Raw genomic sequence first — 14,679 nt, 5'->3', positions numbered from 1 at the left:
TTATGGTCATGATTCACCAGGACCGTGGATGGCTTGATTCTAGGCTTAAATGAATTGATATAAATATTTTTGGAAATGTCAATGGGAAAAATGCATTGAGTATTTTGCAGTGGAACCCGGAAGGGGCGGGAACTGCGATGCGATGCTATAAGACACGCAAGATAGGGCCCTCAGTCTTAAAGGTACAGTACTGCACCATAGTTGCCAGTGGAAAAGTTAGAGAGGAGCGCTGTCTGATTTGAAATGACTACTGATTGATTTGATGGGTTTAGTTTCTGTCATATTGTATTTACCTGTCCATGTGTCAAATTACTTTGGCTAATAGTTTGAACCTGCAACCCAATTTTAATCTATGCAATTAAATATAATGAATTAATTATTTATGTAAAAGTATATATATATATATATATATATATATATATATATATATATGCGATAATATATAAAAAATGTTTTGTCAATTGTCAGCTGTGATCTGCATGGACTCTCTCGGTTAGACACCGTTGTGTGGAGAAGTATAACTCTCGGGTAGACACCGTTGTGTGGAGAAGTATAACTCTCGATTAGACACCGTTGGGTGGAGAGGTATATCACTCTCTCGGACACCGTTGTAGTCATAGATATATATAAAGGCTAGATGACTCACCCGCGCTGCTGGCCAATGGAGTACGACGTTGCCACATGGCGGCCATCTTGAAACAGTCATTCATAACATTATGTCTATGGTGCATATACTTTAAAATAACCATAGCGTGCTCAATTTTCATCCGATTTACGGTTTGGTGTGTTGTAAACACCAAAGATGTAGTTATGATACTGCATATTTAAAAGTATTACAAAAAAAACACATGATTATAATTATAAGTATGCAGTATCATAACTACATCTTTGGTGTTTACAACACACCAAACCGTTTGAAAATCGGATGAAAATTGAGCACGCTATGATTATTTCAAAGTATATGCACCATAGACATAATGTTATGAATGACTGTTTCAAGATGGCCGCGGTTGAGCTACGCTTGCGCCGCCCCCTTGAGCCATCTAGCCTTTATATATATCTATGGTTGTAGTGGCAGCAATCCCTCCCCCCTTCCCTCCCCTCCCCTCCCCTGACACACACACACACACACACACACACACACACAGTGGCGCGGGAAGGGGGGGGCTATGGGGGCTGCAGCCCCCCTGGTGATGGGAGCAGCCCCCCTGGTGATGGGAAGAAAAAAAAAAAAACGTTTTATTTTATTTTATTTTTTATAATATATATATATTTTATGGATCATAGCAGTCTGTTACGGTCATGGATGAACTTCAACCTGGTGTTTGCACTGTCTTTCTGCCTTTTTGTGTGGGGAAAAACACAGAAAACCCCCAAAAAATCACAAAAAAATCGTCCCCCCCGACGCACAGCCCCCCTAGGTATTAAGGACTTCCCGCGCGCCTGCACACACACACACACACACACTCGCACTCGCACTCGCACTCGCACTCGCACTCGCACACGCACACGCACTCACACTCACACTCGCTCACACACACACACACACACACACACACACACACACACACACACACTCAGCCTACACACAGAGAGAAACGGCATGCTGAGGAACCCTGGTCTCAAACGTGTAAACGTCTTGGATAGACCACTGTCTGGAATAATAACTGATCATCATACATGCAGGTCTACTACTAACCTTTGTTGCTGTTGTCATCTTAAATTGACTAGCCAAAGTAAAATCCACGATTTTAGAGTGTTCTCCAACTTGCTTGGAGATCAGAGTGATCCCTTGGTGGATGCATTTTCAACACAAATGTGCATGTTGCCAATCAGCTGTGTAACATTAGCAGGTTAACGATGGCTCGTTGAGCCTGTGAATTTGACCACATAGGCAATCAACAGCTGTAACCGCTTGTCTTGTGTCTATGTCTTGTGCATGTGTGTTTAATAGCCAACTGAATGTTTTCTGTAGCTAGAGATATCAAGTAATTCCCTGAAGAGGACCATCTAGTACCTCATGCTAAACTTAAAGTGACTTTTAAGTTCCACTTCTCCTCAAAATGACAACTTTATTTTCCATTTTCAATGACAAGCCTAATATTATTATTGTCTCCACCAGGCCGAAAGGCATGGCGAGAGAGTATGTTTTGCCCCCTGTCCGTCCATCCGTGTGTGTGTGTGTGTGTGTGTGTGTGTGTGTGTGTGTGTGTGTGTGTCCGTCCTGTCTGTGTGTTAGCAGCTAATCTCCGGCACCGTTGGCCCGGTCGCTGCGAAACTGTGCACACCCACTCCCTGGATGCCAATTCAGAACCTCTGCCCCACATTTTTCACATGGGCCTGTTATAGCGCCACCTGGAGGCCGATGTGTGCAAAACCCATTTTTTTCCTATTACTCCTACAGCTTTAAACTAAACGTCATGCAAATCGGTACACAGTATCTCTATAGTCATGTGATCAACCCGGATCTGTTCAATTTCCCATATTCCATCCTCATTGGCTAAGGTTGGCTTCCAAAGTTTGCAGGATTGGTGAGTTTTGAACAAACTGCCTCAAATCATGAACGCAGCTTGCCATTTCCATAAAATTGCACACGCACATTACCCACTAGGCCGAGGAAGAAATGCCACTTAAAACTTTTCAAATCAGCCTCATGGTGGCGCTATAACAGGCCGATTTACATTTTTAACTATAACTGCACCGATCTGCGTGAAACTTTGCACGCACACTCCCTAGAAGCCAAGGAAAAACATCTGCACTGCATTTTTCACATCTGCTTTTTACAGCGCCACCAGGAGGCCGACTTATGTCAAATACATTTTTGGATATTAATCCTTCAGATTCTATACAAACATCAAATCGGTACACAGTATCTCTATAGTCATGTGATCAAGACGCATCTGTCCGATATTTCATATTCCATCCTGATTGGCTAAGGTTGGCTTCCAAAGTCTGCAGGATTGGTCCGTTTTGAACAAAATGTCTCAAATCATGAACGCGGCGTGCAATTTCCCTGAAAATGTGCACGCACATTCCCACACGGAAGAAATGCCACCCTTTTTCACATTGCCCTGTTATAGCGCCACCAGCAGGTCTACTTTAGCAAAACACATTTTTGGAACAAAATGCCTCAAATCATGAATGCATGCACATTCCCACTAGGCCGAGGAAGAAATGCCACCCTTTTCACATTGGCCTATTATAGCGCCACCAGGAGGCCACAATAACCTACCTGACCTGGCGGAGACCTGTGCTCCGAGGAGCACTTTTTCTAGTTGTATTGTACTTTTACTCAAGTACATTTAGAATTCTGGACTTTTACTAGTAACTGAGTATTTTTATTCTGTCTGTCTGTCTGTCTGTGGGTGGGAGAAGTGCCAGTTTTAGTGCTACTATAATGTAACTGTGAAAATGTCATATTCTTTTTTTTTTTCTTTTTTTTTTTATCCCACGATTTTTGTAACCCATATTTTTCACCCGGTGCCAATTTCCTAAGTGATCCTGGGCGCTACACCAGCCCTACACCAGCACTACACCAGTCCCCACAGTAGGGAGGCCAGGGCCGAGCTCATGCTTCCTTCAGGCATGAGAGCCAACTGACCTTCTTGTCACCTGACGGGGGGGAGTTTCCCTGGTTGGACGTAGCGCGTGGAAGGAACACGTTATTCCAACCAGTTCCCTTCCCCTCCATCAGGCGCCCCGGCTGTCATGGGGGAGGCGGTATAGCGACCAGGATTACTACATGTTTTTGTGAGGGTATTAACTACCCTAGGAGACACGGGGAGAACATGCAAACTCCACACAGAGTAGGCCCTTTCGCCAACCCCACCTAGGGTATGGGCGCTGATGACGCGGAGGAGAAGACACGCCCCCAGCGTCCCCGGCGGGAATCGAACCCAGGACCTTCTAGCTGTGAGGCGACAGCGCTACCGACTGCGCCACCGTGCCTGAAAATGTCATATTCTTATTAGGAATAAATGTGTCTCCTGTGTTAACTGTGCATATACTGTATAGCTGAATAGGATGGGGTAGGTCTACGCTACTGTTGTGTATTTTAACATCAGTCATAATGGTGGTACTTGGAGAGACAAATATTGTATACACCTTGTATAATATAGGTGGTACTTAGTCTAAAAAGGTTGAGAACCAGTCACTAAACATTTTGTAATGTGTATTTACATTATGTGGTCTTTTAAACTAGGACCATTGAATCTTGTTTGTCGTATTACTATTATTTATTATTGTTTGTTGCCAAAATTCATTAGCCCCTGCTCTAAAAAAGCCAGCCCCCCATAGCGCCCCCCCCCCCCCCCCCAGACACAATTCTCTGGAGCTGTCACTGCTGGGAACACACTCGGCTCTATACAAACTTGGTTTTGCAAATATTTGTGTAACAAAGCCCTTTTGATCCAAAGTCTCCCAAAAAACAAAACAAATACAGCACTCCTGCATAATATACGGTATGTACCGCCCTCATAGTCCCTTATAGGGTATATCAGTTTAGTGTGTGTGTGTGTGTGTGTGTGTGTGTGTGTGTGTGTGCGTGCGTGCGTGCGTGCGTGCGTGCGTGCGTGCGTGCGTGCGTGCGTGCGTGCGTGCGTGCGTGCGTGTGAGGAGGAGGGGGCTCAGATGGGACAGTATGTATTTAACAGAGACAGCGCCTGGGTCTGGCCAACCTCGGTCATGGATCTCTGTAGGGTTCAGACATGGACATGGATTCTATCTGCCTGTTTCACCTGGATGTGTACCGGTCAAGCAGCAGCAAGGCCGTAAGTCCAGTGGTGGTAAAAATACTCACGTCTTACTTAAATAGAAGTATCAATACTGCAATGTAAAAACACTTGCAAGTAAAAGTCCTGCAATCAAAATTGACTTGAGTAAAACATTTCTTAAAGTACTAAAAGTAAAAGTATTCAGAATGTCAGCAGATCTACAAGCTTGTAGATCGGCTATTTTCAAATAGCCAAAGTATGTAGGCTGAAGTGGTTAATGTATGTTTTGTAATGATAATCAACATCTGCAAAGTAACTTGTAACTAAAGTTTGCAAATAATTGTAGTGGAGTAATAGTACAATGTTTGCCTCTGAGATGTAGTGGAGTAGTGGTGAAAGGGTTGACAATTGGAAACACTGCAGTAAAGTTAAAATACATCAACAAGGAACTTAAGTACTGTACTTGAGTAAATGTACTTAGTTTCTTTCCACCACCACTATAGCACACAGCTGTAGAGCAATACCACTCTCGCAGAATCAGGGAGAATGTAGATATTGTTGCTGCCGTGTGGAAACCAACCGTGTATGTCCAAAATCATTCTATTTGTATACATTTTTTTTTAACATTTGAAAACAGTGAAAATAGCTGATATATAATAGCTCACAACGTGTCACAATGCGACGAGTTGTGAGATCGTAGTCCAATAAGAAATGCAGTGTCAGTTGATGCCTTTAAAAAGCTGCTAAAACCCACTTGTTTTGCATAGCGCTTTAACTTGTTATGTATTTTTAACTGTTTTGTTTTTAACTTCCATTTATTTTCATACTATTTAATGTGATATTTATTGTACAGCACCTCGTAACATTTGTTTTGAAAGGCGCTAATATAACTCAAATGTACCTTACCGTACAATTTACCTAAACATGACATTTGTTTGTGGTTATAGGCAATACATGGTTGCCATTCCTGCAGTTCTGGAGGCGGGCTCTGAGGCCAAGTTCTGTGTGGATTTTCTGCAGCTCAAGGAGACTGTGACCATGACCATCTCTCTCTCCGGAATGACTATCTTCCAGGAGACCTCTGACAAACCATTCCACCTCTGCAGATTCTTCCAGGTGCACCTCTGGCGCAGAAAAAGCTCCCTTTTGATATCAAAATATTGTGTTCCAGGGACCCCCCCCCCAGAACAAGCAAAGATCTGAGTTACACATTTTCGCTTTAAAAAAATATATAGATTATATATATAGATTTTTCAAAAATAGCAAAAAGTATAACATAATGGTTTAAGTGGTTACACAGATGTGTTCTCGGTCCTACTGGGTTAAGAGATTGTCAATCCTTATCTTGTTAACCTGAAACTTCTGTGTCCATCGTATAGGCACCAGCTGTGAAGTGGAGTGAAGTGCAGAGCCTTCAGGTGGTCGTCCAAGGTCAAACATTCCAATCCACGGAAGAAAGGACAATCATGTTCAAACCCTACAAACCCATGACATTCATCCAAACAGATAAACCATTCTACCTCCCAGGACAAACGGGTAACCCTGTGTTTGATATAGTGTGACATATGCAGTATAACATTCATATAACATCTTGAAAGTTTGAAAGGAATGACATCAGTCAGTGAAAGGAATATTTCACCCCCAAAAATGACTCTTTTCCTATCAATGAAGCCTTGAATTCATGGGGAGTTTGTCGCATTCATGAGCCAATAGTTGAATATTTGCGGTGTCCGCCGCTGTAGGAGACCAATGCAACACTAATTTGATATCGTCTTATATCTTAAACTAATGGCCTAAGTAATTTGTTTAAGTTTTTCAGAACAAATAAAAAACTGATCCAAAACAAAACTATATGATATTTCTTAATCATTTCACCCAAAACGTTTATAACAAATTATGACTATTAACATAAAAATAACACTGTCTGTCAGTTATGTAACATACAATATTTAAATAGGTTTAAATAGGATTAAACCTGATTTAGGCCAAATTATTTACTGATTTACTCCAAACTTAGGCCATTTTTTTGGCCTAAGTCACAAAAACATGTGACTTAGGCAAAAAAAAAGCCTATTTTGGCCTAAGTCACACTAGGGAGATAGGCCATTATACTAAAAGGGGAGGGAACCGCATGCATGATCCTTTTCAATTAGGAGATTGGTGATTTTACCAGTGGTGGCCAGTGTCGTGAGGAGCTGACTTAGGCAAAAATATATTTTTCCTCAAAAGATGAGGCCATTAGTTTAAGAAGGTGACGATATAAACTCCGAGACAACTCTCACAGTGTAATCACTGATGAGCCTATGATCCAGGTTCAAGGAAAATGTTTTAAATATAGTTTTGCTCTTGTTAAGATTGGTCTCCTATTAACTTCAGTCAGTCAAATATTGGATTATTGGCTCAGGAATGCAACAGAATAAATACAAAAATCTCAATGAATTCAAGGCTTCATGGGGTGAATAATGAATGACTTTATTTGTATAGCACTTTTCCAAACAAGGTTACAGTGCTTTACAGAACAAGGTAAAAGAGCAGCATGATAGCCCTAAGAATTAAAACAGCAATACAACCAATGGGTAAGATACCATTCATTAAAACAAGGATAACATAAAATAAACAATCAGAAGTGATTTAGAATAAGACACTGATTTGGCTATAGCCTTAGATCTTAGAACCAGACAGGACATTCCAGAGACTGCATGGGCCTTTTTTTATTTTATTTTATTGTTTTATTTGCGCTCATTTCCAGCAACGCTCTGCACACACAGACAGACACACATTAAAACCTGGGAGCCGACCAGTGGTGTAAAGTAACTAAGTACATTTACTTAAGTACTGTACTTAAAGTTGTACAATGCAAATTCACAACTAACGATTTTTAGCAACCTCTGCTGGTCACTACCGTCACTGCATACAATTTCCTTAGTCCTCGATTACCCAGAATTCCATTCGTTTTCACCGGAAGCCGGAAGCGTTTCAAAAAGCGATCTTTTAATTGTTTTATACTATCTACGGATCGTTTCTCTTAGCCAGTGGAGCATTAGTTACCATGAGCTGTGCTTTCTTTTTCTGTTCTTTTTCGATCTTCTAATCCTACATTCTCTTAAAATCAGCGTGAGGTTCCTTTTTGCTATTAGCGCGATAGTTCCTGGCCAAACAGGAAACCGTTGCGGTAGTTCCTGGCCAAACAGGAAACCAGTGCATTTCCACCTCCGTTTTCCGGCCAGATGACGTCATTTCCCCGGGAAAGTCCCCCCAGTCCACGTTCAATATAAAATATATAAATAAAAGGCTTCCGGGGGTGAAATTCATGGAGTGGGTGTTGTGAAACTTTTGCCACTCACAAAAGATATACAATTTAACTTTAGTTTTGTTGAAAACGTTACCTAGTATGCCTTTAAGTCCAATTTTGAGGTATTTGTACTTTACTTGAGTATTCCCAATTTCCAATACTTTTATTTCTACTCCACTACATTTCTGATCCAAATATTGTACTTTTACTCCACTACATTTATTTGAAAACTTTAGTTACTAGTTACTTTGCAGTGTAGTGGAGTAAAGGTACAATATTTGCCTCTGAGATGTAGTGGAGTAGAAGTAGAAGTATAGACAATTGGAAATACTCCAGTAAAGTAAAAGTACCTCAAACTTGTACTTAAGTACAGTACTTGAGTAATGTACTTTGTTACTTTCCACCACTGTCTTCTTTCATGTGTCATAGATGAGCTTCTCATGTCTAATGTCATTTTACTGCAGTGAATTTCAGAGTGGTCACCATGGACACCAAGTTCAGACCTGTGAATGAGCTGGTGAGTTCTACACAAAGAAGCACGTTTCATCGCAGCGTTGTTGAGCTACAATGATAGATCAAAGTTGAGAGCTGTTGTTGAGTTGTTTTGTGTCACACAAGCAACACAAAACTGTACACATTAACCCTTTAAGACCGGGAATGCATCATATGTGTCATTTTAAGATTTCTTTGGATATTTTTTTTTTTAATCGTGAAAATGTTTGCAAATCTTGGAATATAAATATTTTTTCAAAGCGAACATCTGTAAAATATTTAGTTTCAGGGACCCCCAGAAGCAAATATTTGAGTTACAAATGGCAGATAGCAGATATGGCAAATATCAAATGGCAAAAATAGCAGATATACAAGCTCATAGCGCGGCACTCGGTGCCGCGCTATGAGCTTGTATATCTGCTATGTTTGAATAGCCAAAGAAATCTAAAATGACAGAGATTGAATGGGTTAACGATAAGTGCTTTTCTTTTCTTTAAATAAGTGTTAAATAGCTTCATACTCTGATATTGCTATAGAGTGTACTGTTCAGTAACAGGGGTCTCCATGTCTCTCCAGATCTTTAGTAAAAGGTCGGGATATCGGTTTTAGCCATTCAGGAGAGAACTCTACGGATAAACAAGTGAAACATTTTTTTTTCTTCAGATGACCACACTATATTATGCTTTTATACTGATCATATCACCCGTCTCATTGTGTAAACATGAATATGTGTCCATTGAGTGTATAGCCTACTATTTGATAATAAGAGTGATGGAGAGAAGGATTTCCTGTTCAACATATATGCTTTTTGTTTTCTTTCCTTCTTGTAGTACAACACTGTGGTGATTGAGGTAAGACATACATTGCAGTAAACATACAGTATCAATTCCCACAACACATTCGAATGCAACCTACTTTGTTGTTCATAGTCATACAGTAATTAATGGTGCACGTTATACTGTTAAATCCACCTGGGAATAGTTCAGTCTACAAAGAGTGATTGTTTCCTTACTTCCTAGCGATGCAGTTACAAAATATTAAACTAAATGCATGTTTTTATTTTATTTTTATTTTTACAAGCATCCAATCAGTCATGTAGCTATCAACTATGCTATGGATAATGAGTGTTGAACATACACACTCATGGCAACCATGCAAACAAACACACCCCTTTGTGTGTTTGTTTGCATGGTTGCCATGTTGAAAACGGCAAAAAACAAGCACCACAGATTGATTGATTGATGGATGGATGGATGGATGGATGGATGGATGGATGGATGGATGGATGGATGGATGGATGGATGGATGGATGGATGGATGGATGGATTGATTGATTGATTCAGGTGTGCACTCTCTACCCATAGCAATGATCTGTTCTTCATAGCATAAAGGTTTGATTGACAAATCAGGATCGAACTTTCAACCAAAATAAACTTAAAGGAGAATTCCGGACAAATTAAGTGTTATCTTTGATGTCTCGTTACTCACCTACCGATGTGAAAAGTAGCGTTCTTTTTTTTCATATATTCCCCTGTCGTCATTTTTTAAACACCCTCCGTTGTTATAATGGGAGCGTGAGGGTTAGTGAAATTCGTCTATTATAACCGACGCAAAGTTGTTTTTTTCACTACTAGTATTCATAGTAGAGTCTCATGATAGTCAAACATGCGTTGAAACTATCTGCGAGGCTGCCGTCAATGGCGAACGATTTAACACTGGTTGCTTGTTTCTTCCAGAACCTGGCAACTCGTGTTGCCAGATTCTGGAAACAAGCAACCAGTGTTAAATCGTTCGCCATTAACGGCAGGCTCGCAGGAATTTTCAGCGCATGTTTGACTATCATGAGACTCTACAATGAATCGTAGTAGAGAAAAAAATAACATTGCGTCGGTTATAATAGACGAACTTCACTAACCCTCACGCTCCCATTATAACAACGGAGGGTGTTTAAAAAATGACGACAGGGGAATATATGAAAAAAAATAACGCTACTTTTCACATCGGTAGGTGAGTAACGAGACATCAAAGATAACACTTAATTTGTCCGGAATTCTCCTTTAAGATAACTAAGCCAACCGGTGACCTACATGGATCTTGATATGTTCTGATCGGTTCTCCACTGCTTACTCGTTTGTGAGCGTGATTCTGATAAATGTCATTCCATTCTAAAAAAATCACTTTAATTATGGCAATCTGACCCACCTCCTCTCCTCTCCTCTGTTTGAAAAGGATGCTAATGGTAACCGGATAGGGCAGTGGCTGAACCACAGATCTAATGGGACAATTCTGCAGAGTTCTTACTCATTGAACCCTGAGGCCCACGAAGGAACCTACAAAGTTATTGTTAAGATTGGTGACAAGAAAATAGATCACTCCTTCAAGGTGGAGACATACGGTAAGTGGTTGCATTTTCATTTGGGAGAAATATGCAGCACTCTGTGTAACCAAACTATAAGCCTAAAATTGCAATTATTTTCTCCACCAGGCCGGAACGGCCACGAGGCAGAGATTATGTTGTTGCCCCTGTGTGTCCGTGTGTCTGTGTGTCCACCTGCAGTGAGCAGCGAATCTCTGATACTGTTGGATCTGGCGTGCAACTTAACACACCCACTCCCTGTATAGGCTAAGGAAGAACCTCCACCCCCCAAATGTTTCAAATGTCCCCATATAGGCACGCCCCTTTCTAGCTGACAACATTTTCCACCATTTTGCGTTGTTTTTTTGTTTTTGTTTTTTTAAACACACCTTTTACTCCTGCAAATTTTGTCCAAAACTATATCTCTGAAGTCGTGAACTGGCTACCCTTTTGCAGTGTCCTGGGTAGCCAACCTGACATGATGGAGATCTGCGCTCAGAGGAGCACACTTTTTTTTGTTAAACAAAACACAAGCATACAATTCATCTCAAGAATTAAGAAAAGTATCTTCAAATTTCCTTTTTTTCTATACTGAAACATGACTCACATATAATTTAAATATATATATATTTTTTAAGAATATATAAACTATATCTAAATATGTATAATATTCCTTTGTATTGCGTTGTATCATGATAACAAAGCATTCTAACAACTATAATTTGCTCCCAGTTTTGCCAAAATTTGATGTAAACGTAAAAGCACGTGAGGAGATAAGCATTGAAGAAGATGAATTCACAGCTGAAGTTTGTGCAACGTAAGTGCAGTATGATACATGAACTTCTCTTTGCATGTTTCTGTAGTTGGTCGATTGATTGATTGATTGATTGATTGATTGATTGATTGATTGATTGATTGATTGATTGATTGATCGATCGATTGATTTTATTTGGTGATATTACATAAAAAAGAACATACAGTATCACTTTCCCGACATACAGTAGCATCTCCGAGGATAAAAACACAATGAAGCCCAAGGGCATATTTCCATTGTGATCCACTAATTTCTCCCCCATTTTCACTCGTTTGAGATAAAACATTGAGCTTCCCCACACAGAATGGAAACGTATGTTTCCAGAAATATGGAAACGGTTACATTTATTGTATAGTAGACATGGGGCAACATACGGTATAATTTGAGTACATTCAATATATATTTTTAAATATGCTGTTGAAATAAATATTTTCTAGCATGGGTGAAAGGATTAAATACATTCAGGACATTCCCTTTTCATAGGTGCTGTCATTAGTTAACCCATTAAGACCGGGGAAAGCAATTGAGTCATTTTAGATGTATTCGGCTATTCCAAAATAGCAGATATACAAGCTCATAGCGTGGACCGAGTGCCACGCTACGAGCTTGTAGATCTGCTATTTTTTGGAGAAAGAAAATCGTGAAAATGTGTGCAAATCTTTGAATATAATACATTTTAACTCAAATCTTTGCTTCTGGGGGTCCCTGGAACAAACTATTTTGAGATGGGGGTCTGCGGACAAATACATATCATTTTGGGTGGTCCTTGACTTTAAAAAAGTTTGAGAACCACTGATATTACGGCAACATAAGTTTGCATACGTTTTTTAAAAAAAACAGTTAAGATTTAGAAGACATTTGTTGAACCCCCATAAGCAAAGATTTGAGTTAAAAATGTTCGCTTTAAAAAACAGAAATAAATAAATAGCAGATCTACAAGCTCGTAGCGCTACTCTGTGCCGCACTATGAGCTTGTAGATCTGCTATGTTTTAATGGCCCAAATATAAGATAATGGTTAAAGTGGTTATAATCTAAAATGATAAATGCTTTCCCAGTCTTAAGGGGTTAAACGGCCCATTGTTCCGAAGTACCAACTAACCCTAAACCTAACCTGGCACGCAGTATAACTAAGCCTAAGCCTAACCCTAACCTCACACTAAGCTTTTTTTAATCCGTTGGACTACTAGAACGGCCCCTTTTTTCATACAGGTATTTTTACTCTTTACTTCATCAGGTATACCTATGGGCATCCTGTGCCTGGTAAGGCAGAAGTGGAGCTGTGCCGGCCACTTCAAAAAGACATTTTTATCCCTGTTTCGTTCACCCCGGAACACCCAGAGGGCATCCCTGGTATTACTGCACCCTGTCATAAAGAGAGTAAACAGGTGACATGTCTGTCTGTCTGTCTGTCTGTCTGTCTGTCTGTCTGTCTGTCTGTCTGTCTGTCTGTCTGTCTGTCTGTCTGTCTATTTATCCTTTCACCCCCCCCCCCCCCCCCCTCTCTCTCTCTAATCAACTCTAAGCCATGCGGTTATCGACTAATAATTTCTTCCTCACTTATTAAGTGTTTTTTCTTCTTGTCTTTGTATATTGTGCAGACAGACAAGAGCGGCTGTGCCAGCTTTACTTTCAAAATGTCCGCGTTCACCGGACTTGACCAAAGATCTGATGATCTTGAGGATCATCTGCACCTCAATGCTAAAGTAGAGGAAGATGGAACAGGCAAGTCTTCACACCGATGGAACCGTTACAAGCAAACAATGAAGCAGTGAGCTTCAGCTTCAACCTCAGTATAGCTCATCAGATGTTTCTAGCACTGAAGTGACATAGAGAGTCTTACTCACAGTTTTTACTTAGGTCATTTTACTTAAGTAAAAACTGTGAGTAAGACTCTCCATGTCACTATACGGCAATGTAGAAACACTCTGTCACAAGTAAAAGTCCAAAATTGACTTGAGTAAAAGTATTGGCATCAAAATATACTTAAAGTACCAAAAGTAAAAGTACTCATTATGCAGCATGTCCCGTGCGACAAGTTATCATAATATGTTTGACATAATGTCTAAAATGTATATAAAATATTTTGAAAATAGCAGATCTACAAGCTCAAAACACGTTGCATCGCGACGTGTTGCGACATGTTAATAATAGTCAAAATCTACTAAGTAACTAGTAACTGCAGTTTTCAAAGAATTGTACTAGAGTACAAATAATTGCAGTAGAGAAAATTGGACACACTTTAGTAAAGGGAAGGTGTCTCAAAATTGCACTTACAAGCACAGTACTTGAGCACACGTGTACTTAGTTACTTTCCACCACTGTCCACAGGTGTTATACGTCCACAAGGGAAAGTGATCGATATCTCTTATGCTACTGGGGAACTTTCCTTTATGTACGTGACGTCCAAGGTGTATGAGGGGCAATCAGTGATTGAAGGAAAAGTAAGTCCAAATATTATGATTTTCCACCTATCAATTCTGTACAGTTCTACACTCCTGACTCTGGCCATAATGCATTCTACATGATGTTATTTGCTAACACTTGCTCATAAGGTACCCGTAATTAACGCTTAATTTATGATTACTTAATACATTGTTTAAGCGTTAATCAGGCGTTCATTAAGCATTAATTAAGCTTTATTTCATCAAGAATTCCTTGTAATTCATCATTAATTGACATCATTAGTTAAGCAAAGTTACTTAATACATGATTTAAGTGTTAAATAAGCATTAATTAAGCATCAATTCATCATGAATTCCTTGTAATTCATCATTAATTAACATCGTTAGTTAATCATTAGCAAAGTGACTTACCAATACATGAATTACAAGGAATTCATGATGAATCGATGCTTAATTAACGCTTAAGTAATGTATTAAGTATTCATTAATTAAGCGTTCATTACGTGTACCTTATGAGAAAGTGTTGCCTGTTATTTTGTATATCCGACAGGTCAAAGCACGCTACTTGAATAACACGGCCATTCCCGACATGATGGTGTACATGTTTGAA

At 39.8% G+C, this 14,679-nt stretch overlaps 1 protein-coding gene across 1 annotated transcript in view; it reads left to right on the top strand.

Annotated features, from left to right (window-relative positions):
- LOC308099662 (alpha-2-macroglobulin-like) overlaps window positions 1-14,679 on the top strand; it is a gene marked incomplete at both ends in the record, with an annotated part of 56,522 nt that overhangs the window by 13,086 nt on the left and 28,757 nt on the right. The window contains 9 exons of the mRNA XM_080448397.1: window positions 5,660-5,828; window positions 6,092-6,248; window positions 8,469-8,521; window positions 9,327-9,347; window positions 10,726-10,891; window positions 11,054-11,112; window positions 13,266-13,389; window positions 13,996-14,108; window positions 14,620-14,679. The exon at window positions 14,620-14,679 is cut by the window's right edge and continues 105 nt beyond it. Of these exons, the coding sequence (XP_080304523.1) occupies window positions 5,660-5,828; window positions 6,092-6,248; window positions 8,469-8,521; window positions 9,327-9,347; window positions 10,726-10,891; window positions 11,054-11,112; window positions 13,266-13,389; window positions 13,996-14,108; window positions 14,620-14,679 (922 nt within the window). The remainder of the gene's footprint in view (window positions 1-5,659; window positions 5,829-6,091; window positions 6,249-8,468; window positions 8,522-9,326; window positions 9,348-10,725; window positions 10,892-11,053; window positions 11,113-13,265; window positions 13,390-13,995; window positions 14,109-14,619) is intronic.

The sequence above is a fragment of the Gymnoscopelus braueri genome, assembly GCF_963280865.1.
Source record: "Gymnoscopelus braueri genome assembly, chromosome: 13".
In the NCBI taxonomy this organism is placed as follows: domain Eukaryota; kingdom Metazoa; phylum Chordata; class Actinopteri; order Myctophiformes; family Myctophidae; genus Gymnoscopelus; species Gymnoscopelus braueri.
This window is presented reverse-complemented; position numbering and strand designations above follow the sequence as displayed.